Source organism: Girardinichthys multiradiatus, chromosome 12 (genome assembly GCF_021462225.1).
Source record: "Girardinichthys multiradiatus isolate DD_20200921_A chromosome 12, DD_fGirMul_XY1, whole genome shotgun sequence".
NCBI lineage: Eukaryota > Metazoa > Chordata > Actinopteri > Cyprinodontiformes > Goodeidae > Girardinichthys > Girardinichthys multiradiatus.
The window spans coordinates 41,579,992-41,605,004 of NC_061805.1; the positions used below are offsets into that span (position 1 = coordinate 41,579,992).

The following is a 25,013-nucleotide window of genomic DNA, read 5'->3' on the forward strand; positions in this document are numbered from 1 at the left end:
TGTTTTGTTTTATATAAGTCTAAAGTGGAATCAAAGTAATAGATAGTTCTAAAAATCTTTTAGGGAAAATCTAAAAACTGTTAAAAAGTGAACCATATTTTGAAATGACGTCTACGGCTCCAAGTCTTTTGGGAAATTTCTTTATCTTTTCACATTGTGACTGCCTTTTTTTTTTTCAAACATAACTCACGCTCAATCAGGTTTGAGGCCTGTGAAATTCAAATGATTAAGTCTTGTCACATATTTTTTTTAATTTAGGGCTGGACTTGGATCTAATATCTAACACAGAAACATGTTTTAATCTAAACTTTTCCTTCATAGCTCTGGCTGTATATGTTTAGGGTATTTGTCCTGTTGAAAAGTGTTTCACGGCCCCAGTTGTAAGGATTTTTACAGCCTCTGACAGAGTTTTTTATTTCCATCAACTGTGTCCAGCTTTCCTGTTTTAGCTGAAGAAAAGCACCCCCACAGCATAATGCTCCCACTGCCATGTTTCAGAGTTAATCATTCACTCATAGTGTTTTGCGTGTAGACCCAAATTTTGCAAGTAGCACTTTCCTCCTTAGTTTGCTTTGACACCTTCATGGCTTATAGAGAACATTTCTACTGGCTTCCATTTTACAGTAAAAAGGTCATAAAGATCATATGTAAACAGCTACTCCAGATTTTTGCTACTTTGTTCTGATCTACACCACAAAATCTCAATAAAAAACATTTATGTTTGTGATTGTAACTTGACCAAATTTGAAACACCTGCATGTTTAAAAGTTTGATGTTTAAACGTGTGACAACTTGTAGGGGTGTCTACTTCTTTTTTTGACTGAAATAAAGGTGAATATAAAGGTCTAAACAATCTGCCACACTTATTTGGAGAACCATGTCTCCAAATGAACCATGGTGGCCTGAAACAGTCAGGAAATTGTTAATCTAAAGTGACAAATAGCACCCTCTTTTGACAAATTACACAAATTGCAGTTAACAAACGACATTTTTAGGTAATGCACTCGCGTTTAACATTTTAAAACGTTTAAGTAGTTCAGACATAGGATCTTGAAAGGATAACAGATAGATGCAAATTTCGTCCCAGAAATGTTCACAAAAATATGAAGTGCCTTTTGGAGGAAGAACAAACGCAGAACCAGCCAAAAATGTGTACAACTTTATTTAAACGCATGCGTTCATTCATAATCATGGCAACAAACAAACATGCTTTATTGATTTATACCCCCTAATTTATGTATTTTAACCCGCAGCTCACGCATGCAGGCTGGCCAGCTGCTTCCTCTGCAGAGGGGGAGTTACCCTTACTATTTATGAAACCCTCCTCTACAAATGTTATGAAACCATAAACTTCTGTCTGGTCTGCATAGGCTTTATCGCCGTTTAGTTTCACACATATCAGCTGCAAAGGACACGGTGAGGTGAGTTTTTTTCAGATATATTATCCAGATGTTGTCATAATATTTGTTTGTCCGCAGAAATCACGCAGAAACAGTTTGGAGGAGTTTTATATATCTATGCTGAGAGGTGGATCATAGGAACAGAAACAATGCTTTAAACTGTGGTGTGGATTTGATGCGCAGTAATCCAGTCTGTTAAACAGGAAGCCTTAGAGGAGTTCTAATCTGGGTTTCTTTTTCCCGCATTTTTTCCGTCTTCCTGTCTGTTTTTTTTTTTGGGGGGGGGAGGGGGGGAAACAAAACCCAACATGACCAGATTTGTTTAGACAATAGTCTCACTTTCTGCTCTTTATTTAGCGTTTTCATGATTTGACAACATGGGGCTGATCCTGTCAGGATATCTGTCAACCAAGGAGGACCCTACTACATCTCTGTCCTGTGTCACTGTTGCACTGTGTCTTTTTACCCTGTTACTAATGGCCATCAGGGTAAAACAGAGCCACAGACTTTTCTTTCCCTACCACCGCGACTCCAACTTGGACCATAGAAAGTTCCCCGCTCCTCCAGGCCCCAAACCCTGGCCCCTTGTGGGCAATCTTCTCCAGATGGGGGACCAGATGCATCTCTCACTAACTCGCCTGGGTCTGCAGTACGGTGATATTTTCCAGGTACAGAGTGTGTGTCTGAATAATAGTTTATGATAAAATTATTGACAAGTTTATATAGGCTCATCATGTCAATAAATGTCATATTAATTTGAGTGTTTACATTTTTTCCAGGATGTACTGACAATACAACAATGTCAAAGAATTGTTTGTGCACATTTAAATTTATTTTGGAGTTTCTCTAATTAAAACAAGGTGTAAAATATATACATAAAAACCTTGGGTTTGAGAGACCTTGACTCCTTCCCACATACTTGTTTTTTACTGTGGCCAAACAGCTCGATCTTTGTGTCGTTTGATCTTAAAACGTTTCTCAAAAGGAATTTGGAGTTCAGTTTTTGAAGGTGTCCATTTTGGAGCCGGCACTTCTTTCCTGGTTAACTGTTTGAAATTCATGTTGATGTGGACAGTGTGGACAGTGATAGTTGTTGTGACTGTTGTTCTAACATATTTTGGTTTATGATAACCTTAGAACTTGGTGGTTCCTTAGTTGTTTTTGAATATCCTAACCAATTTCCTTTTACGGATGGCTAAACTTTGGGTCAGATGGTTTAAACTTTAATATCAAGCATTTGGAATGACACCCAATTGAGAGCATATTACAAAATTTGTGGACTTCAATTAAAATCCAGATCTGTACCAGGAAAAGAACTCAATAAATGAATTATAGCAATTTCGTCAAAGACAGAAGTCAAATATGGAACCAAAAGTATACCAGATGACTTTGCAAAATAGGTCGCTAAGGTTAAACTTGCTAAGGAAACTTTGATCAAACATTAGCAGAGGTGTATGTTTATTCTGATTCTGTATGGATTATGGAAATTGTGCATTCAGTTCAAGCTTGTGCAACTACATTTTTTCTTTTTAAAAGTAATTGAAGTTGTCTGTTCCATAATATTTCCATCTTGGAAAAAGAATGGTTCAAATGTACCTGTAAAGTTCCAAAATAATTAAACATTCATGTCCATGATGAATGTATATGAACTTCTGACCAGCACTGTGTGTTGTGTCGTTGCTTCAGATGCGTTTTGGCTCTTTAACAGTGGTCATCCTTAGTGGGTACACCACCATCAGGCAGGCACTGGTTCGTCAGGGGGAAGATTTTGCTGGACGACCTGAACTGTTCACTTTTTCCGCCATAGCCGATGGGAACAGCATGACCTTCAGTGAGAAGTATGGACCTGCATGGCTACTTCATAAGAAGCTGTGCAAAAATGCCCTCAGGTCCTTCTCCTATGCTGAACCGAGGGGATCGGGGGCCACCTGCCTACTGGAGGAGCAGGTTTGCGCTGAGGCTGCTGAGATGGTGGGGGTGATTCGGGAACAAGCTGCTAAGAACTGTGAGATGACGGGTATAGATCCAGCAATATCCTTAGTAACCTCTGTGGCAAATGTTGTATGTGCCCTGTGTTTTGGAAGAAGGTATGACCACAATGACAAAGAGTTTCTCACCATTGTGAACATCAACAACGAGGTCCTAAAACTCTTCGCAGCGGGGACCTTGGCTGACTTCTTCCCAGTGTTTCGGTACTTTCCTAATCCTTCTCTGAGAAAAATGGTGCAGTACATTCACAGAATGAATGGATTTATGGAGCAAAAAATTGAGGAACACATCAACACCTTTGATAAGGTAAAGAACCTGGCAAACCACATCCCAACAGGAACTTTGTTGTAATGGAAAAGTAATAAATTCTGATTAGATGTGTGTCCTGAAGTTTCTTACATTACAGCATGATTAATTCTATCTTTACTTAATTTTGCCTACAAACAGTATGTATGCAGCACTACATAAGTCTGGGCATTGCATTTGTGCAAGTCTTGTTTTCTTTAGATCATTCCCACTTATTTGCATCCCACTCTTTTAATCTGACACTGCACACATATAGCAGTTGCTCCTGTAGCCAAAAAAATAACAAACAAGTCCCCAGGGATGAACTTTTGTTCTTGTGCAGAGTGGCTAAAATGTTCGCACACACTCTAATTAGGAATTACCAACCTAGTGGAAGACACGCGTCACACTATGGGACTGATTTCCATCTTGTCCCCAATTAATGCATTTAAATGTCTGACCTAATTTTCTACATAATCATGATTTGTTTTCCCCCAGTTGTAATAATGGCAACAATCTCAGATGACAGCCTATGAAAGTTTCTGTCATGAATTGTGTGTGTGGTTGCAGAATTGCATCCGGGACATCACAGATGCTCTGATCGCACTTTGTGAAGACAGAGAAGAAAACAGGGACACATCTCTGCTTACTAACTCTCAGGTCATCCACACCGTCATAGACATCTTTGGTGCAGGTTAGACGAACTATCATGGCATTATTAATGGCATTACTGCTTGGAAGGATGCCCTCATTTTCCTGCAGCTGTATATTTTGTGCTCTCCAAAAGGTTTTGACACCATCATCGCTGGGTTACAGTGGAGCCTGTTGTACCTCATCAAATTTTCCAACATCCAGGACAAAATACAGCAGGAGATAGGTATTATTTAATGTCTTAAGAGGACAAATGTCTTGATCCAAATTGTAGATGTGTGTGTATGATACAAATTGTAACCCTAACTGCCTTGTTCAAAATGAGTGCAGCCTATCAGGACAGAAATACTGTTCGCAATGCTAAATAACATATGCCTGTCTGGTCTCATGAATGAGTCGGGATCTTATTGTCCAAAAATAGCAGGTTGCTCATTAATGAATCCAAGTAGTACATCACTAATGAGCCTGGTTTTGTGTCTGCTGGTTTATTATAGTGACAAACTTAAACTGCAATAGTTCTTAATACTATTGATGTGGAACATATGGATCAATATCAAATTTAGCCCCAAAAGAATATAAAACATTTACCAAGCAGTGGAAAAGCAAGATTCAGGACAGAAATGTATGTTTTTAATGTGCTTGGAGGTAACCAGAAGCATGTAATTTGTTATTTTAAAACAACATTGAAGCAAAACAGGCTTGATAAAAAGCCAAGTGATTTGAGAGAAACTCACAAAGGCTTAGTCCAAATTTTGCTGACACTGGAGATACTTTTGATGTGGACTGACTGAAAATGTGTTGAATGTTCTGAGGCACATTTTCACAGTGAGAGGAAGGGAGGGGGGATGCTACGAGGTAATAGGACGAATCACAACAGGACAAGGGTGGAGAGTTCAAGGGAGACACAAAGGCAGTGACACGCAAGGCTCTGAATGACCATAATTTACCATTGTTCCTTAACTCAACTAAAATATCAGAGGAAATGGGCTGAGAGGCTTTACTTAGTTTTGATGGACTGTAGCTGGATTGGACACCTTATTAGCAAAGACAGGGTTATTTAGAATGAGCATATAATACAGTGTAATGGAATCATTGAAGTCCTTGGTCCTATAATCTTGCAAAGTTTTCATACCAATGAAACCTTTTTTCACATTTTGTCATGTTTACCACAAACTATGATGCATTTTGTTGGGTTTTCATGTGATGGACCAAAACAAAGTAGTGCTCAATTGTGAAGAGGAAGGAAAATAATTCATGGTTTTCTAAAATTTCACAAACAAAAACCTGGGAACTGTGTTGTGCATCAGGATTCATCCCTATTTAATCTGATCATTCTAAATAAATTCCAGTTGTCATGATCTGAAGGTGTGTGCCTTTTGTTTCGAGTCTTACCTCTGATCATGATTGTTTAAGTTTTCCCGGCGATGCTTTAGTTTATGCCTTTAGGTGCTTACTTGTTCTGGATATTGTGTATTTTGGTTCTGTTATTTTCAGATTTATATTTTGATTTTATTGGCATTGTTTCTCTGTTAATTTCCTATGATGTTTTGTTTCCACTCTCAGCCATTGCAATCAGCTTCATTCAGTCCACCAGCTCCATGGCCATCAGTTTCTTTGTTTCCACCAGTTCCATGCTCTATATTGACTCATTTGTTCTGTTTGTTTCTGTTTGGTTCTCTTGGCCTACATGCAGAACGGTATGTTTGGTGGGAAACTGAGATTGTATATCACCTAACAAATCATCTCCACATAGACACTTGGTATTGGCAGCATCATGCCTTGTCAATAGCATTACAGGGCAGATGGTCAGATGGCTGTACTTGAATATGGGGCAATCTTAGAGGAGAACCAACTGGAGGCAGCAAAAAACCTGAAACTAGGGCAGAGATTATCCTGCCAACAGGAAAACAACCCTAAACTACAATTAGAACTAGAATGAAAGCTTTTGATGAAAGCATATTCATGTGTTAGAATGACCCCATCAAAGTCGAGACCTAAGTCCAATAAAGATATTATGACAAGATTTGAATATTAGTGTTCATTGTTTCCATCCACCGTACTTGAGCTGTTAAACAAGGAAGAATGAAAAAAACCCTGTTTTTAGATGTCCAATGCTGTTAGAGAAGTAGCCCTACAAAGTAATTACCCAGGAGGGTTAAATACAAATGCACCCACCAGTTTCAGATTTTTATGTATATTTTAAAATTTGTACAACTTTACTTTGAGTAGGTCTATCACTTAAAATGCCAATAAAATACATTAAATGTGTTTGTAATGTGACAAAATATGAGCAAGTTCAAGGTATATTATTGATTTTGCAAGACATTATATGTTTTCAAATTAGATATAACGCAAAAACCTCTCTGTTTACTGTAAATGTTCAGTTGGATGTTCTTTTACCAAAGAAAACTCACCCATCAGTCCTCAATGACTATAGACCTGTTGCCCTGACATCTCACACCATGAAGGTCCTAGAGAGACTCCTGTTGGCCCACCTGAGTAAGCAAACAGTAAACCATCAGGACCCCCTTCAGTTTGCTTATCGCTGTGGAGTTGGAGTTGAAGATGCCATCATACACCTGCTTCAACAAACCCACTGTCATCTGGACAAAGCCAGCAGCACTGTGAGGATCATGTTCTTTGATTTCTCCAGTGCATTTAATACAATTCAACCTGATTTGCTTTGTCAGAAACTCCAGAAGACTCAGGTGGAGGCCTCAACAATCTCCTGGATCAAAGACTACCTGACAAACAGACCATAGTTTGTGAGACTGAAGGGTTGTGAGTCTAACCAGGTAGTCAGCAGCACAGGAGCACCACAGGGGACTGTACTCTCACCATTCCTTTTCACTCTGTACACCTCAGACTTCCAGTACAAGACAGACTCATGTCATCTGCAGAAATACTCGGATGATTCTGCAGTCGTGGGGTGGATCAGAGAAGGACAAGAAGCTGAGTACAGGAAGGTGGTGGACCGCTTTGTGGCATGGTGTGGAAACAATCATCTCATTTTGAACGTGACTAAAACAAAGGAGATGATTGTAGATTTTAAGAGAAACAGGAATAAGTCAAAAACTATTTCTATAATGGGAGAAGAAGTGGAGGTGGTGGAGGAGTATAAATACCTTGGTGTTCACCTGGACAACAGACTAGAGTGGATATGCAACTGTGAAGCCATCCACAAGAAGGGACAGAGCAGACTGTACTTCTTGAGGAAGCTTAGGTCCTTTCATGTTTGCAGCAAGATGCTGCATATCTTCTATAAGTCTGTTGTGGAAAGTGTGATCTCTTCTGCCATCATCTGCTGGGGAAGCAGCATCAGAACCAGGGACTTAAAAAAGCTCAACAAGCTGATAAAGAAGGCTGGCTCTGTTCTGGGGACTCCTCTGGAACCTCTGGAGATCATTGTGGAAAGATGGATTCTTCATAAAATGAAGAACATTATGGAGACCCCTGAGCATCCTCTTCATGAGACTGTCCTACAACAACAGAGTGTCTTCAGTCAGAGGCTTCTTCAGATCTGCTGCAAGACGGAGCGCTACAGGAGATCCTTCCTGCCCACAGCCATCAGCATCTACAACGGCTCTTTGAGGAAACCTTCATAATGAGCTACAACAACATTTAATTTCCCTTTGGGATTAATAAAGTATTTTTGAATTGAATTGAATTGAATGTGTTCTTTTCTTTTAAGATGAACACATTGGCTCAGCCAGACTTCCCCAGTTTTCAGATAAGCCCAACATGCCCTTCACTGAAGCGTTCATATATGAGGTGTTTCGTCACTCTTCTTATGTTCCTTTCACCATCCCTCACTGGTAAGATTTGAGCTTTGGCTGCAATACATCGATGTTACTAAATACTGTCAAAACCTTCCATATATTCTCTTTTCTCCAGCACCACAAGAGATACCATCCTAAATGGATATTTCATCCCAAAGGACACATGTGTCTTCATTAACCAGTATCAAGTCAATCATGATGTGTGAGTAACCACAACCATTGACAGTGCTTTATGGTTTAAAAAATGTTTACAATCATATCAAGTGTGTATTGCCTATGTGTTTATCTTCTTTTCAGTACTTAAAAATGTATATTATTGCTGAATTCACTGTGCCCTCTAAAAGTATTCCTACCCCTTGAACCTTTTTATATTTTAATTCAATTCAATTCAGTTTATTTATATAGCACCAATTCACAACACGTCGTCTCAAGGCACTTCACAAAAGTCAGGTACATACATTCCAATTAATCCTAACCATTGAACAGTGCAGTCAGATTCAGTTATTTATTCAAATTGGATAAAAAGTTTTTCTGTCTAAAGAAACCCAGCAGATTGCATCCAGTGAGTGACTTGCAGCATTCACTCCTCCTGGATGAGCATGTAGAGACAGTGGAGAGTCACTGGTGTTGACTTTGAGGCAATCCCTCATACTGAGCATGCATGTAGTGACAGTGGAGAGGAAAAACTCCCCTTTTAACAGGAAGAAACTTCCAGCAGAACCAGGTTCAGTGTGAGCAGCCATCTGCCACGACCGACTGGGGGTTTGAGAGAACAGAGCAGAGACACAAAGAGAACAAAGAAGCACTGATCCAGGAGTACTTTCTATGTGAAGGAAAAGTAAATGTTTATGGATGTAGCTCCTTTTGTCGTTTCACCTAGAAAGAAAGAACAGATAAACTCTGAGCCAGTTTTTAAGGTTAGAGTCTGAAAGAAAGCACATATAGTTAGTTACAGTAAAAGCTCAGTCAATCGCCATGTCTAGGAGAGAGAAAGGGTTAAACACTGAAAGACAGGGCTATGTGGATCATCGGTAGAAGGTGAGCATTAAGTTGTTGCCAGCAGAAGCTTGGACGATGCCCTTCTCCAAAAAGGTGTCACAGGTAGACACAGAGCCAGGCCAGGTGTAGCTTCTAGGAAGAGAAAAGAGAGAACAAGGTTAGAAGTTGAAATAACAGCAAACAATGCAAAATTGGAGAGTGGTGTAAGAATGTAGCGAAAAGGGTGAAAGTGGTCATTATGTCCTCCAGCAGCCTAAGCCTATAGCAGCATAACTACAGAGATAGTTTCAGTTTATTTATTTATATAGCGCTTATTTACACCAATGTCGGGGCCGCCGGGGAGGCCAGACCAAACCACCAAGTGCCAGAGCCCGGCCACCCCAGAACGGACCACGTGTAGGGGCACTGAGTATAATAATAAACTGGTAAAGTTTGTCCATCTAGAGCCCACTGATGGCCATTGTTATACTAAAAACCACAACGATTGGGATACCTCTTTCTGTCAAATTGACCATAACCATTGGAAAAGAGAAGGGGTCATACAGGTAGCAGAAATGGAGGGTGTGTTTGCACCTCAACCATAACTGAGCTGGTTTAGGCTAAACCTGACTCCCCCTTACTCCATCCAACAGGGAGGGAGGAAGGCAGAGGTAAAATATAAGGAAGATAGCTCAGGATAACCTAAGCCAGGATAAACCTAAGCTTTATCAAAAAGGAAGGTTTTAAGCGTAGCCTTAAAAGTAGACAGGGTGTCTGCCTCACGGACTAAAACTGGGAGCTGGTTCCACACGAGAGGAGCCTGATAACTAAAGGATCTGCCTCCCATTCTACTTCTAGAGACTCTAGGAACCACCAGTAAACCTGCAGTCTGAGAACGAAGTGCTCTGTTAGGAACATATGAAACAATCAGATCTCTGATGTATGATGGAGCTAGATCATTGAGGGCTTTATATGTGAGGAGGAGAATTTTAAATTCTATTCTGGATTTAACAGGGAGCCAATGAAGGGAAGCTAAAATAGGAGAAATATGATCTCTTGTTTTAATTTTCATCAGAACTCTTGCTGCAGCATTTTGAATCAGCTGAAGGCTTTTAACTGCATTTTGTGGACATCCTGATAGTAAAGAATTACTATGTTATTATGTTTTTATGTTACATCCACAATTTTCTATATATTTTTAAGGACTTTATGTTAAGGACCAACACAAAGAAGCACATGATTGTAAAGTTGAGGGAAAATTACACCTAGTTTTCTTGTTTTACAAATAAAAACCTGAAATTGTGGACTGCAATTACAGATCCAAGTCTGTTGGGGTTTGTCTCTGGTAGTTTTGCATCTAGGGACAAACAGTTTTCCTATTCTCCTTTACAAAGTGGCTTAAACACAGTCAGATTGGATGGACAGTGTCTGTTTTCAAGCCTTGGCACAGATTTTCTATTGCATTTAGGTCTGGCTTTAGACTGGCCCTTTCTAACACATCAGCACTTTGATCTAAATGATTTCTTTACATCTCTAACTGTGTCTTTAGGCTCCTTGTCCTGCTAGCAGTTAAACCTCTTGCCTAGACCCAAGTCTTTTCCAGCCTTTAACAAGTTTTCTTTCAACACTGACCTGTATTCAGCTGCATCCATCTTCCCATTAACCGTGACCTGAAACCCGACAGCGTGAATCTGCAACTTACATACACCATTTAGGGATGTGTGTTCATGATGATGTATGGTGCCAGTTTTCTGGTATACATGGAGTGTACATATAGACTGCAAAGTGTCTTGGTAGGTGTATGTGCTATAAACTTAGAAGTTTTGGGATGATGTCTTGAACAATACATGTAAGATGTTTAAAGCTAAGGATATTGTCTTATAACCTAAACCTGCTTTAGACATTATTCCTGACCTGTGTGCTCTTTGTGTTGGTCTATTAATTAAAATTCCACTAAAATACAATGAACTTTCAAAGGGTAGAAATACCTTTTACAAGCTGTAGAATTTTCATATTTTTAATTTTGAACCAGGCATCTTTGGGGTAATCCGGAGGAATTTCAGCCACACCGCTTCCTGGGCGTGTCTGGACAATTGAACAAGGAGCTGACAGAGAAGGTTCTGATCTTTGGGTTGGGGAAGAGGCATTGTCTTGGGGATGGATTCGCCCGTTTGGAGATGTTTGTGTTTCTCACCACGTTACTCCATGCTTTGCGGATTGAAAAGGTTCCTGGACAGGAGCTTGATCTCAGTGCAGACTTTAGTCTGACTATGAAACCACATCCATACAGGATTTCAGTCTCTGACAGATTTTAGACTGTCTGAAAACCACAAGTCCACAAAGATGGTAGATCTTTTATTACTGTTCACAGACTGGAGTTTCTGTGCTGGTAAAATAGTGCAGCTGTATTAAACACACTATTTTTCTAGATGTTCAAGTCAGGAAAACTGCATTGGTGTACTTTGAAAACAGTGGCGATTGCTCTAAGACTGCAAGGGAAGCTCAGCTTCCACTAAAATGTCAAAAAATAAGTGATCAAATATATACTGTTGTGTGTACATGTCATTGACTAAATATGCGCTACAACGCGCTCAACCTTTGTTCAGAATCAGCTTCTTATCACTGGTAACGACACGGCTTTCCTCTCACTTATTCCCGCAGCTTCACAGTGCTTTAAACAGTGAGTTCAACAGTGAAGCAAAAATGCTGGGCGTTGTCCTGTCCATCGGACGCTCAGCGTCTCTGGGGGTCTATGGGGCAGTGGGCTGGCCTCGGCTGGCCCGGACGCTCAGCTTCTGCATGATGATTGGATGATCTGTCTGAGGCTGAATCCCTTTTTGATTGACAGCGAAATGAGCGAATCAGCGATCTTGAAATTGAGCTTCTCCTTCTTGAAAGACCAGCATTTGCCACTGTTTGAAAAGGTTCCAGAAATTAGAGTCCCACTAAATGCAAAAATGTAGCTTGAAAACAGTCCCTCACTAAAAGCCTTTACATGAACTTATTATTTACAGTTAAACACTGAGGGAGAGGAGGGAAGCATTTTTAGAGCAGTGATTGATCCTTCAAGCCTGAAACTGTGTTCAGCCAAGGTTCAACCCCCTTTTCTTTGTCCTGCCTCGGCTTTTAAAAAGCTTCAATCCTCTCACCTACGTCGTGTCTCTGGCTCCTCTTACACTTGGCCTTAAGTCATACATATGAAGCTTTAGGTCATACACATGAACTAATTTGTCCTCGCTATACACTCTATGCTCAAATATTACTGTCCTGAATCTTTTTTCTAATTCACCCTTCTCTCTAGACCTCCCAAATTCTTAAACTATTAGCAATCTCAAGATGGCAATAAAATGTGAAATAAAGTAGCTTAGTGCCAGCAAACTAAACTTACAGAAGCCTAGAACTACATGTCTGAGTAAGAGCTGAGTTTGGCAGAATTATCCTTAAAGGGAAAGCGTTGTGCATAAACTGTTTAAGTTTTTCTTTCTTTTCCTTACAAGCGAAGGCATTTCGCAGGCATATACTTTTGTCAGCCACTGAGCTGCTTCACAGGGACTGATGATGATGAGTTTCCTCTGTAATCATTTCCTTGTTGATACAGTCAACTCAACAAGGAAGTAGCTCAATGAACTCTGATTCCATTAGTTTATGTAACATACTGATGAAGTAATGAATGTTTAGTAACACAAATTAGCGTACTTGTGCATATTTTATAACTACTGTATTTATGCAGGTAGACAGTTCACTTGTTTTACTTATGACTGTATGCATTTTATTTAACAGAGCACTAATGAGCATATAGCACATGATAATTAGGGTTGATAACACAAACCATTTTTGTAAAGTTTTTGAAATAAAGAAAATGCAAATTTCTCATTTGTGATTTATTTTTCTTAATTAAATGAAAGTTTGTGAACTCCTTCAACTTTTCCAAATTTCGTCACATTACGACCACGAACCTGATGGGATTTTATATGATAAACCAACACAAAGAAGTGGATAATAGTAAAGTGGAAGAAACACTGTTTCTGTGCATTGCTGTCGTCTTTTTTGAATAAAAGTCTGAAATGTGTGGCGTGCCCCCTTTACTCTAATACCTGTAAATAAAACCAACTACCACAAGCATTTGCCTTCAAAAGTCAGCTAATTAGTAAATAGAATCTATGTTTTATCTCATTACAAATACCGCTTCATGAAGACCACAAAATACAGCAGGATGGTCAGAGATATAGTTGAGACAAAGTTTGAAATAGAGTTAGGTCATGATTATAAAAACATATTCCTAACTTTGAACATCTCAGAGCATTATTGATCGATCAATCTAATATATAAAGAGTATGACACAACTACACACCTACCAAGAGATGAATATCCACAGAAACTGACTGGTGGGGCAAGGAGAGCATTAATCAGAGAACCAAGAGGCCCATGGTAACTCTGGTGTAGCTACAGAGACCCAAAGCTACAATGGAAGGATATGTTTACAGAACAGCTACTACTCATGTACTCCACAAATCAGGCCTGAATGGAAGCAAGGCAACAAAAAAGCCCTTAGCAGCTCTTGAAAATCCCTGTAGGGGACACTGCAAGCTTGTGGAAGAAAGTGCCTTGGTCACATGAGATCAAAATTAAACTTTTTGTTCTACATGCAGAATGCTATTAGAAGGAGAAAATTAAACTTTTACTCTACATTGAAATCACCATCTCCGCAGTGAAACATAATGTTGGCAGCGTCATGCTGTTGGGATCTCTTTCTTCACCAGGGACAGGAAAGCTGGTTGAGTTGATGTAGACATGGGTGGAACACAATTCTGGAAAAAAAACAGAGGCTACAAAAATCTTGGAACTGGGGTACAGGCTTTCATTCCACCAGGACAACGAAACGGGTTCGGGTGCATAGATATGATTCAGAATGGCCCAGTCAAAGTTCAAGCACAAAAATGTATCTGAGAATCTGTGGAAAGACTTGAAAATCCAGTCTGACTAAGCTTGAGCTATTTTGCAAAGAAGAATTCACAGCTGCAGGTAAGCAAAGGTGATAGAGACATATCCCAAAGGACTTGCAACTTTAATAACATAAGTAATAAGTCAGAGGGATTGAATACACACACGTTATGTTTTTGAACATTTCAATTGTAAAAATATTTAAAACATCGTGTATCTATTTCATTCCGTTTTCATAGTAATGCAAAGTGCTTTGTGTTGGTATATTAAAGAAAATACCAAAAGACTGCATAGGAGTTTTCGGTTCAAAGGGTATGAATACGTTTGGAAGACACTGTAGCTAAAGGAACAATCCTTTGTTTTCCCGTGTGTTGTGTCTGTGTAGCAGCAAAGTGATTTAATCAACAAAGCAAACTAAGAAGACCCCTGAAGCTGTAAGCCCTTTCACCAATCATGTACCCCCTCTATGTGCCCTCTGTTCCTCACTGCAGGCTTTGTCCTTCACTTTGCTCTAGCCGACTGACTCTGTGCAATTTAAACTCATCAAAAATATCGAATCAAAGCCAGCGTGTGTTGTTTGGCCTTTGATTCAAAGCAGCCAATAAAATGGAGCACGCAACGTTAGAAATGATGCCTCTTTGCTGTTATACAAAACGGACCACATGGGTCTACGTCACAGATTAGGAGAGTGTGACAATTAAGACTGGGGCTAGTTACAGGTAAAGAAGAAAACATCTAATATTAGTACTCAAATGCCACACCTGACTCTGAGACCAATCTCTAAGGAATTCTAAAAATAGATAATTGCGATTCTTCAGAAAAACAGGGGCTTGCAAAAAGATACCACTTTTTCATGTTATCTCTGTTGAACATTTATTTTCAAGTCTTGCCACATATTCTCAATTAGCTTTAGATCACCTCTTTAAGTTGGCCATTCTAACACATTAATATGCTTTGATCTAAAGCATTCTCTTGTAGTTCTGGCTGTTTGTTTAGTTCTGCTGGAAGATGAACCTCCACAATGTTCCACAAATGTTTGCAGCCTCTAACAGGTTCGTATTTAGCTCCATCCTCCTTCCTGTCAACTCTGACCAGCTTCCTTGTTTCTATTTAAGTAAAGCATCTCCACAGCATGATGCTGCCACTGCCATGTTTCACCATAGTTTGTTCAGATTGGTGTGCAATGGTATTTTTCTGCAATACATTATTTCACATGTAGGCTGAAAAGTTCAGTGTTGGTCTCATCTGGCCAGGGAATCTTCTTTCACGCGTTTGCTGTGTCCCTACATGGCTTGTGGCAAACTGAGGCTTCCACTGGTTTCCCTACAACTATGCCACTCCTCCATAAAGGTTTTTTTAGGGGTATAACAGTAAAGGGAGATGGATACAAATTCATAACAGACTTTTCTGATTTCTATTTATAAAACATGTGAAAACAATATATGCTTTTCCTTCCACTTCACCATTAGTTGGTGCGTTGACAAATAAAATCCCAACAGGATAAGTAAAGATGTTAACAAATTAATAGTGCATGAAAATATAAGAGTGAAAAAAGGAAGGGTTTTACTAGAGATGTATTTTAACAGATAAATATACAAGATGATCATTTTACTTTACAGATTTTCCAGCCTTTCTTCTATCAAATTGATAGAAAACCCTAAAAAAAGCCTTTCAGTCTAAGGTAGTAAATCTGATTGTTAAATAAACAGAACATCTGCTTTTTGCATTTAATTTCTCAGACATACAACAAATTGTCCTTCGCCATGTATGAAGTGCAAACTCTTTGTATCATCCTTTAGACACGTAGAAGCCTGAATTGTGGGAGCTTTGTTCTATAGATCAATGCATCAATATCCATGTACAAACAGCTTGCAATCTCCAGAAAGCAAATGTTGCTTCTCAGCATTGTGAAACCCTCCATCTTCATCAAATATTTAATGATTTTTAAACATATGCTATTAGGTATGCATGAGTAAAGTTTGATTAAAAAATTACAAGACTGCTCAATAAAACTAAATGTGCAGTACAGCACCCCTTAAACATCCATCTCTTCCACTGTCTGTCCAGATTTCAGCTTCATGATGACCTATCAGAAACAGAGAAAAGCAACCAATATTTTGTTATTTTAACTTCTTCAGTTTTATGCAAGATTTTGTTTAATTCTCAAACAACAGAGTTTCATATCAAAGCATCACATGTTGCAACTGCACATACCTCCTTAAGCTGGGCGATCTCTTTACTGTCCACATTCCTCTGAGCATTGTTAGTTATGGCCTTTACTCTCGTTGCATAACTGAAAGGTTCATTGGGTTCAGGTGTCAAAGCATGGATTGTTACCAGCACAATAAATGAACGATTGCTGCTTTTGTGTCTAATTCTTACATGAGAGATGTGAGAGTTTCGTCAATATTGTATTCTGATGGAGAGATGTTGACAATCATGAGGGTTTTGGCATTTCCACCCAAAGAATCCTGCATAACCTGAGAAAAATGGGGAAGAGAGTTGGGCGGCTCTGCATGTCAGTATTATCCAGGACCACATTTCCTAATTTCCATCAGCTTTTTGTTTACTGCATATTTTTAGGGTAATCTAGTCTGTGTGAATGTTCTTATAACAGCACCTGTGTGAGCTTGCTGTTCCTGTACGGTACATGTGGCAGCTCTGCAGACAAAGCTGAGATCACATCGCCCAAGGCACTGAGAGACTTGTTGATGGAGTTTGCCTCCTGCAAAGGAGAGCAGATACCAGCAGAAATCTCGTACTCGTACTCGTACTCGTCGTCTTCTGCTTATCCGGGACCGGGTCGCGGGGGCAGCAGACTCAGCAGAGACGCCCAGACGTCCCTCTCTCCAGACATCTCCTCCAGCTCCTCCGGGGGGAGCCCAAGTTGTTCCCAGGCCAGCCGAGAGACATAGTCCCTCCAGCGTGTCCTGGGCCGTCCCCTGGGCCTCCTCCCGGTGGGACGTGCCTGGAACACCTCCCGAGGAAGGCGTCCAGGAGGCATCCGGTATAAGATGCCCAAGCCACCTCAACTGGCTCCTCTCGATGTGGAGGAGCAGCGGCTCTACTCCGAGCCCCTCCCGGATGGCCGAGCTCTTCACCCTATCTCTAAGGGAGTGCCCGGCCACCCTACGGAGGAAGCTCATTTCAGCCGCTTGTATCCGGGATCTCGTTCTTTCGGTCATGACCCAAAGTTCATGGCCATGGGTGAGGGTAGGAACGTAGACCGACCGGTAAATTGAGAGCTTTGCTTTTCGGCTCAGCTCTCTCTTCACCACAACGGACCGGCACAGTGCCCCCATTACTGTGGCAGCCGCACCGATCTGTCTGTCGATCTCCCGCTCCATTCTTCCCTCACTCGTGAACAACTCCCCTCCAACCTGAAGAGGACAAGCCACCCTTTTCCAGTGAGTACCATGGCCTCGGACTTGGAGGAGCTGATCCTCATCCCAGCCGCTTCACACTCGGCTGCGAACCGCCACAGCGCATGCTGTAGGTCTTGGCTAGAGGGGGCCAGCAGGACCACATCATCCGCAAAAAGAAGAGACGAAATCCACTGGTCCCCAAACCAGACCCCCTCCGGCCCTTGGCTGCGTCTAGAAATCCTGTCCATAAAAGTTATGAACAGGGCAGGATGACAAAGGGCAGCCCTGCCGGAGTCCAACATGCACCGGGAACAGGTCCGACTTAGTGCCGGCGATGCGGACCAAACTCCTGCTCCGCTCGTACAGGGACCGGATGGCCCCTAATAAAGGGCCCCCGATTCCATACTCCTCGAGCACCCCCCACAGGGCATCACGAGGGACACAGTCGAATGCCTTCTCCAGGTCCACAAAACACATGTGAACTGGTTGGGCAAACTCCCATGAACCCTCGAGTACCCTGTAGAGGGTATAGAGCTGGTCCAGTGTTCCACGGCCGGGACGAAAACCACACTGCTCCTCCTGAAGCCGAGGTTCGACTATCGGTAGGACTCTCCTCTCCAATACCCTGGCGTAGGCCTTACCAGGGAGGCTGAGGAGTGTGATCCCCCTGTAGTTGGAACACACCCTCCGGTCCCCCTTCTTATAAAGGGGGACCACCACCCCAGTCTGCCAGTCCAGAGGCACTGTCCTCGACCGCCACGCAATGTTGAAGAGGCGTGTCAACCATGACAGCACTACAACATCCAGAGACTTGAGGTACTCAGGGCGGATCTCATCCACCCCCGAAGCCTTGCCACCGCGGAGCTTTTTAACCACCTCGGTGACTTCAGCCCGGGGGATGAAAGAGTCCAACCCCGAGTCCCCAGCCTCTGTTTCCACCACGGAATGCGTGATGGCAGGATTGAGGAGATCCTCGAAGTACTCCTTCCACCACCCAATAATGTCCTCAGTCGAGGTCAGCAGTCTTCCACCCCCGCTTCGCGGCCAACCGGTAGTCCTTCTCCATGGCCTCACCGAACTCCTCCCAGGCCCGGGTTTTTGCCTCTGCCACAGCCCGGGCCGCAGCACGCTTGGCCTCACGGTACCCGTCAGCCGCCACAGGAGTCCCACAAGCCAATCACAGCCGATAGGACTCCTTCTTCAGCTTGACAGCATCCCTCACTGCCGGTGTCCACCACCGGGTTCTGGGATTGCCGCCGCGACAGGCACCGCAGACCTTACGGCCGCAGCTACGGGCAGCAGCATCGACAATAGATGCGGAGAACATGGTCCACTCGGACTCTATGTCTCCAACATCCCCCGGGATCTGGTTGAAGCTCTCCCGGAGGTGGGAGTTGAATACCTCCCTGGCCGAGGGCTCCGCCAGGCGTTCCCAGCAGACCTTCACTATGCGCTTGGGCCTGCCAAGTCTGTCCGGCTTTCTCCTCCTCCAGCGGATCCAACTCACCACCAGGTGGTGATCAGTGGACAGCTCAGCCCCTCTCTTCACCCGAGTGTCCAAAACATGCGGCCGAAGGTCTGATGATACGACAACAAAGTCGATCATCGACCTCCTGCCTAGGGTGTCCTGGTGCCAAGTGCACTGATGGACACCCTTATGTTTGAACATGGTGTTCATTATGGACAATCCGTGACTAGCACAGAAGTCCAATAACAAAACACCACTCTGATTCAGATTGGGGAGGCCATTCCTCCCGATCACGCCTCTCCAGGTGTCACTGCAGAAATCTCTTATAGTTTAATTATTTTTTTAAGACTTATTTAAGGCATATCGAGCCTTGCAAAAGTATAACACATGAGCACACCTTGAGCTGGTGGTCTTTGGCACCAGTCTTTGCTGCCCTTTCACTCCCTGCCAGATCAACAAGGCTCAGCTTTCCGGTGTTCACACTCCCATTAGTCAGATTCCTGCTCTCCACCATGATGCCAACAATGAGATGGGAGCGGGAACTCTCCACATTCATCCCTTGACAAAAGCAATAATATGAAAAACAACAACCCAATACTGTTAGTTTAGAAATGTGATGCATGTTTATTCAGATTGTTTCAAATGGAGCACTCATAGACCCAATGAATTTTATAAATTGCTCTTCTAAAAGCTGCTGCTTAGCTGATCACCAGTCCAATAATGATGTGCATAGCTACCTTGCGCAAAGTGCAGCTAACAGGATTAATCCAAACCATTTAGTGCATCCCGGTTTGAACAGGGTAACACTGCACAGTATGGGGCACTCACTGGTGGCGGAGATGTGTCGGTTGGCGCAAGCCTGTTGGAACAAAGCATAAAGCTCCTGGGCACTGGAAGCCTCCTTTGTCTCTGCCCCTTGGGCAAACACAACCCCCTTTCTGTTTCTTTTAATCTCCACCCGCTTAGTCGGTCCATGGGATTGTGTTTGAGAATGGGCCTCACCCGCCTGGCTCACAAAGAGGTCCTGCAGCCTGTCGTTGTACAGCTCCAACATATAGGCTGAAACCTAAAGGGTGAAGGATGAAGAATCATCTCAACCACTGGAAGGCACAAACAGGACGAAGCAGGAGGAGACTGCTACCTTGAAGTCAAATTTAGAGCTGTTCTCTCGCATGATGTCAAATATGGCGTTAAAAGATCTAGGCATAATCCCAGGGTTCTTCTGATCCTTGTCCCCAACCATGGTGAAGGTTTTTCCTGAGCCTGTCTGGCCATACGCGAAGATACAAACATTGTAGCCATCGATAACTGATTGCATCAGCCTGTGGGAGGAAAAGTGTTGAGATTCAACACAGACAGAACTTTGTTTGATATTCTTGTGTGTTGTATTGTCTAACCTGTTTACATCTTGAAACAACTCTTCCTGAGAGGCCCTTGCACTGAACACCTTATCAAACTGAAACTCTCTGGGCCCACGGGGGGCTTCCACAGTGATAGAGTAATCGTCTAATTTATCCACCACAACGGCCCCACCCTGTGTAGCCTCGCTTCTGTTCACTGGACGAATTCGACAGAACACCCTGATTTTGCCTTAACAGACATAAAAGCATGAAAAGACGTTAACAAGAATCCAGGTCTGAAACAAAACTGATTGCAAGCGGGTAATGTTTGTGTACCTTTCATTTCCTCCACCATGTTGTAATATTTCTTCCTCATTGCCCTTTCTGATGTATAATTCTCAATGATTTTCTTTCTCTCTTCCTTTTCTCGCTTCAGCTTAAGAGAAAACAATGAAAATGATAAGGTGGAACTCAGACAATCAAATGTATGCTCTCTAAATTAACTGAAAACAAATTTTGATTCTAATGGTTAAGATAATCCAGTCAGCAGGACCCTGCAGGGTCTAGGTTTAAAACCTGCTATACCGATGTTAGTGATTTTGGTTCCTTTCTGTTTATCTTAAGTTGGATTTCCAGCATAAGTGTTCTAAAGGAATCCTGGTTTTAAATGACGCCAAAGTAACGGATCTCTGATTTCAATGAATGGATGTTTTCCAAAAGCTTTACTTTATGCGTTTTCAGCTTATCACTTCTTTGCAAAGTTGTTGTCGTTCCCAGTCGGTTCTACTTTGTTACAATTCCACCTACAGTTGGGTGTAAATGAATGTGAATTAAGTAATGATGACATTACTCAACTGGACTTTTTGGCCATGTGGCTTTATATCAGGGTAACACGCTTCACTCAGCTCCTGAGAGCAACCCATTATTTCACAAGTCTGTGTAAAAGCTGTATGAATGTCTGAGTGCTGGATTTTATCCACCCGTGGCCATTTAAGGGATTGGAAAACCCTAATTCAATCATTTAAAGGGTTGACCCAACACTATTTTCAAAACAGTGTAAATGTACTTAGAAGCTGTACTGAAAACAATGATCTCATTGCCCTAACTTTAATCTAACCATTAACCACAAGAATCTCAAATGTAAATTTCAGAAGCTAAATATTTTCCTTTAATGTTTGTTATTATTAGTATTTTTTTTGTCCATGTGCATTCCATTTGCCTGTCACTTTGTTGACGATACACTCTATTGTATTGTATTGTATCGTATTTTATTCTATTGCATTACATTACATTAGCGCATGCAGATCAGACCCTGGACAATTGACAGCCTGTCCAAGGGGTACCTTCTTCTACACCTACTGACTGTTGGAGATAAGTATGAGTGACCTGACACTCTGCAAGGATTAAGGTGGTATAGACAATGGATGGATGGATTTTGGAAAAACTCTAGTTTTATGTAGACATGGCTAAAAAGCCTATTGTGGCTGTCTTTGCAACTAGCAATCTATTGTAATTTGCATTCATAAAAGAACTTGTGTGGGTAAGCCCCAAAGCAGAGTCCAGTCCAGAAGCCCACAACCTCCAACGTTTGGCCCTGGAGGGGAGTCCTGGAGTCAGTAACATCCAAGACTCAGAATTTTTAGAATAAACACTAACTTGATCCTGCAGCAGGAGAAGCTGCTGGCCAACGCCCTTTACGCTCCTTTGTGTTGTTGGAAGTGTTTCTTGTCTCAGGATGTCCTCCATCTCAGACATTTCATAATCTGAGCAGGAAATAAATTTCAAGCTTGAATATGAGTTACACATCATTTCTCAGACAGGAGATTAAATATGATCATCTGCTGTTATTGCAAAGCTGTACAATTAAAAAAAAAAAAATTTTAGGAATGGTGATAATTTAACTCAAAAAGTTGGTTCTGTGGAACATTGGTCTCATTCATCATGTGTGCTCTCTAGCAGAAACCGGAATGGGTGATGTTAAGCCCAAAATTATTCATACCCTTGGTAGATTTAGATTCCCATTTGAAAGTTATTTTCATTCAACAGAGTTTGTTTCTGACAGGAAATTAAATAGGACATTCTCAAATGATGATAAAAGATCCTTTGAGAGTTTTTATATACAGTTAAGATATTTTTTGTACCCTTCAAAAGAAAAATCCTTCTTTACATTACAGTAAACTCTTATAATTGCTGAGCAGCTTTTGCATATTCCCACTTATAGTTTGATTAGTTATCTTTGGTAATGAGCTCCAAGCATTTGAGATTAGACGGCCGCCTAACCATTACCCTAATCATATTGCCCACTACAAAACTTAAATATTATTTCCAGTAATTTTGGGCTTACTTGTTTTAACTAGTGTTTGAAGACATTTCTGTGCTGAAGCAAAAATGTGAGGTTGTATTCAGCTTTAACTTTTTTAGTAAAAGCAAATATGCAAATGCACACTTCATAGCAAGCTGAGCCTCTTAATCTCAGGCAGAAATGACCAATGAACGGCACATCTGAACTGTGCTTGTCAAGTAAAGGTTTAACACCTCCTTAGATTAGATTCAAAATGTTCTTTACTGTTTGATAATTGTTTTATGTCTAGAGCACAAGCCAGTTCTCTTTTCCTTATTTTTAGTTTACTAAAAGTCCACAATTTCATCAGGAACATTAATTAAAATGTACCCAAATAAAATATATGCAAATGTATGCACCAGTTTTATCTAACAGTCTGACAATTTGTTTGATAAATGTTTTGATCAATACAGTTGTATTCAGCCAATATTTAGGTAACCTTAGATTTAAACTCACCATTCATAACAGGACTTTCCCCAGATTTGATGCGGTCTAAAGCAATTTGACAAACTTCATGCTCCCTCAATGTCCCTTGCAGGAAAGACAGACTTGACTCATCTGACCTATAAAGTAAAAGAAAAGTCAAAGCCGCATTTAAATCATTTTGCTCAATAAAGGTCTATGCAATAATTTCAACTTCTGAAAGTCATGTTAAGCTTTTGCAAACAGTTTCTATGATCTCTAACCCATCTTGGTTGGTGGTCTTCTCTTTATCATTGCTCTCGTCTTTAGTGCTTTGCAGATGCAGACGCAGTTTGTCTCTGGCTTCAGCCAAAGCAACCTGGTTGTCTTCGATCATTTGGTTCAAAAGAGCTCTCGACTCAGCCACTGCACTGCAGATTTCATGTGCCTTGGGGGGAAAAGGATTGTAAGGTATCAAACAACAAAGTTAAATCAGGGTGTACAACTTTGGAAGACATATTTGATATACTCTGAGAAACAGCCTGAGGTGTGCCAGTGTGTAATTAGCACCTTGGTTATGACAGTGGGGAGCAGGATGCTGCAGTGTGGCTGTGGGACAGGAGGGATGGGGCTCCTCTCTGCTTCCAGAAGCTCAGAAATCTCCCTCTCCTTCTGGTACAAACTCTCCTTTAGCCCCTCCAGACGGGCATTGGCTCCCTCCAGTGGCTGATCTGAGACACTGCATGCCTGAGTACATACGTACAGTGACATGAAAACGTTCTTGCTTACATTTTAATAATTCAGATCATCAAATTTTAATATTAGACAAAATAACACAAGCAAACAGTAAAATGCAAATTTCAAATGATGATAATGTTTACTAGCAAAAAGTGGTTAATCACTCTTAATTCATGATTTAGCAAGGGGGGCAAAATTACATTTTACATGGAGCTTGATTTAATCGATGATTTTGATTATCAAATTTGTTTAATGATATGAAAGATAAAGAGTGACTCAAAGGCAAGAAAGAAAATAAACCTTTAAGGGGGCAAATTATTTTGTACACCCAACCCACCACAGTTTGTTCTTTGTTATCTGACCCCTCCTCTTCCTCTGCTGCTTCCTGTTGCTCCTGTGATGATGATACTGTTAAAATTTCTTGGACTTGTCCTATTTCTTGCCTGGCCATCTGCAGCTCCTGCAGTGCTGTTCAGGGAAACATGCACAGAGTAACTTTTGAAGCCTTTTTTTTTTTTTTACATGTCACTAAATGCTGCTGGACTCACTGGAGGCCTGGTGGCAGTGCAGAACATCCAGCCGACTGGAGAACAGATCCAGCATTTTGCTCTAACAAAAAAGTAGATATAAATATGGCCACCAGAGTGTGCCCTGGTTCAGAAGTTGTGAGGCCTGCCACAATGCTCCCTAACCTTTTCTTTCTGCCATTGGAGGGTCTCTTCTTTCCACCTTCTTCTCTCAGCGCTCTGCTCCTCCAGCAGCTGCTTATTCTGTGCAATCAGCTCCTGCAGTGCAACACAGTGAGACTGTTTGTTGTGTATAAAGTACAAATAGATGGCTACAATTGTATCCTATGCTTTTCAGCCACCATATGGTGTAAGCTATTGTGTGCACATAAATAGTGGATTAGTGAATTTAAATATTTGCAATAGAGAAACAAATAGAAAAAGGTACATAAGAAAAAGTCTAGATAACTTATGAGTGACTGACTGCAACTTTCTTCTCCCAGTCAGCCTTCTTCTTCTCCACTGTATCCTGGTAGAGGTCCAGGAATGTCCTCAGAGTGTTCAGTTTGTTCTGATAGTGTGATCTAACCTTCTGCATGATCCATTCCTGATAATACATGCAGAATTTCAATACATATTCCGTTTAATTTCACATACACACAGTCTATCACTATTTTTTACCTGTGCTTCCCGAGCTGTGATGTGGAAATTCTCCTCTAGTTCCTGCACTGTTTGCAGATGCCTTTTCTTCATTGCTTTCATGTCTTCGGCAATCTGTTTGTGCACAATATGCTTTAAGTAAGCCCAAATATGCAAAACTGCATCTTTGT

The 25,013-nt window shown here is 41.4% G+C and overlaps 2 protein-coding genes and 1 long non-coding RNA gene across 4 annotated transcripts in view; 1 reads left to right on the forward strand and 2 right to left on the reverse strand.

Annotated features, from left to right (window-relative positions):
- Window positions 1-1,321: 1,321 nt before the first annotated feature.
- LOC124878294 (cytochrome P450 1A1) overlaps window positions 1,322-25,013 on the forward strand; it is a 28,148-nt gene continuing 4,456 nt past the window's right edge. The window contains exons 1-8 of one of the 2 annotated variants that reach the window (XM_047382171.1): window positions 1,322-1,421; window positions 1,758-2,068; window positions 3,087-3,695; window positions 4,245-4,368; window positions 4,462-4,551; window positions 8,017-8,140; window positions 8,220-8,306; window positions 11,115-11,677. In XM_047382171.1, the coding sequence (XP_047238127.1) occupies window positions 1,778-2,068; window positions 3,087-3,695; window positions 4,245-4,368; window positions 4,462-4,551; window positions 8,017-8,140; window positions 8,220-8,306; window positions 11,115-11,397 (1,608 nt within the window). In that variant the 5' untranslated portion in view covers window positions 1,322-1,421; window positions 1,758-1,777 and the 3' untranslated portion in view covers window positions 11,398-11,677. Of the gene's footprint in view, window positions 1,422-1,757; window positions 2,069-3,086; window positions 3,696-4,244; window positions 4,369-4,461; window positions 4,552-8,016; window positions 8,141-8,219; window positions 8,307-11,114; window positions 11,678-25,013 lie in introns of those variants that run through there. The other variant, XM_047382172.1, reaches the window with a different exon arrangement.
- Window positions 15,616-16,857, reverse strand: LOC124878295. Its single transcript, XR_007040702.1, has 4 exons — window positions 16,644-16,857; window positions 16,406-16,503; window positions 16,238-16,316; window positions 15,616-16,109 (listed from the first exon to the last, which is right to left on the reverse strand). It is a non-coding gene; the product is annotated as an uncharacterized LOC124878295 (long non-coding RNA).
- Window positions 19,206-24,945, reverse strand: si:dkey-96l17.6 (kinesin-like protein KIN-14E). The gene is made up of 14 exons (XM_047380822.1): window positions 24,865-24,945; window positions 24,668-24,790; window positions 24,370-24,462; window positions 24,226-24,286; window positions 24,015-24,145; window positions 23,510-23,686; window positions 23,224-23,387; window positions 22,994-23,100; window positions 21,853-21,959; window positions 20,533-20,632; window positions 20,254-20,446; window positions 19,998-20,178; window positions 19,685-19,922; window positions 19,206-19,414 (listed from the first exon to the last, which is right to left on the reverse strand). The coding sequence occupies exons 1-14, from the start codon at window positions 24,943-24,945 to the stop codon at window positions 19,206-19,208; spliced, it is 1,965 nt and encodes a 654-aa protein (XP_047236778.1).

Excerpts from the sequence above, each read along its gene's own strand:
- si:dkey-96l17.6 (XM_047380822.1), bottom strand. The coding sequence starts at position 24,945 with ATGAAAGCAATGAAGAAAAGGCATCTGCAAACAGTGCAGGAACTAGAG. Across the intron at positions 24,463-24,667 it reads ACTGGGAGAAGAAAGTTGCA|GAGCTGATTGCACAGAATAA; the intron begins GTCAGTCACTCA and ends GTTGCACTGCAG. Across the intron at positions 20,447-20,532 it reads CATGGTGGAGGAAATGAAAG|GCAAAATCAGGGTGTTCTGT; the intron begins GTACACAAACAT and ends ATGTCTGTTAAG.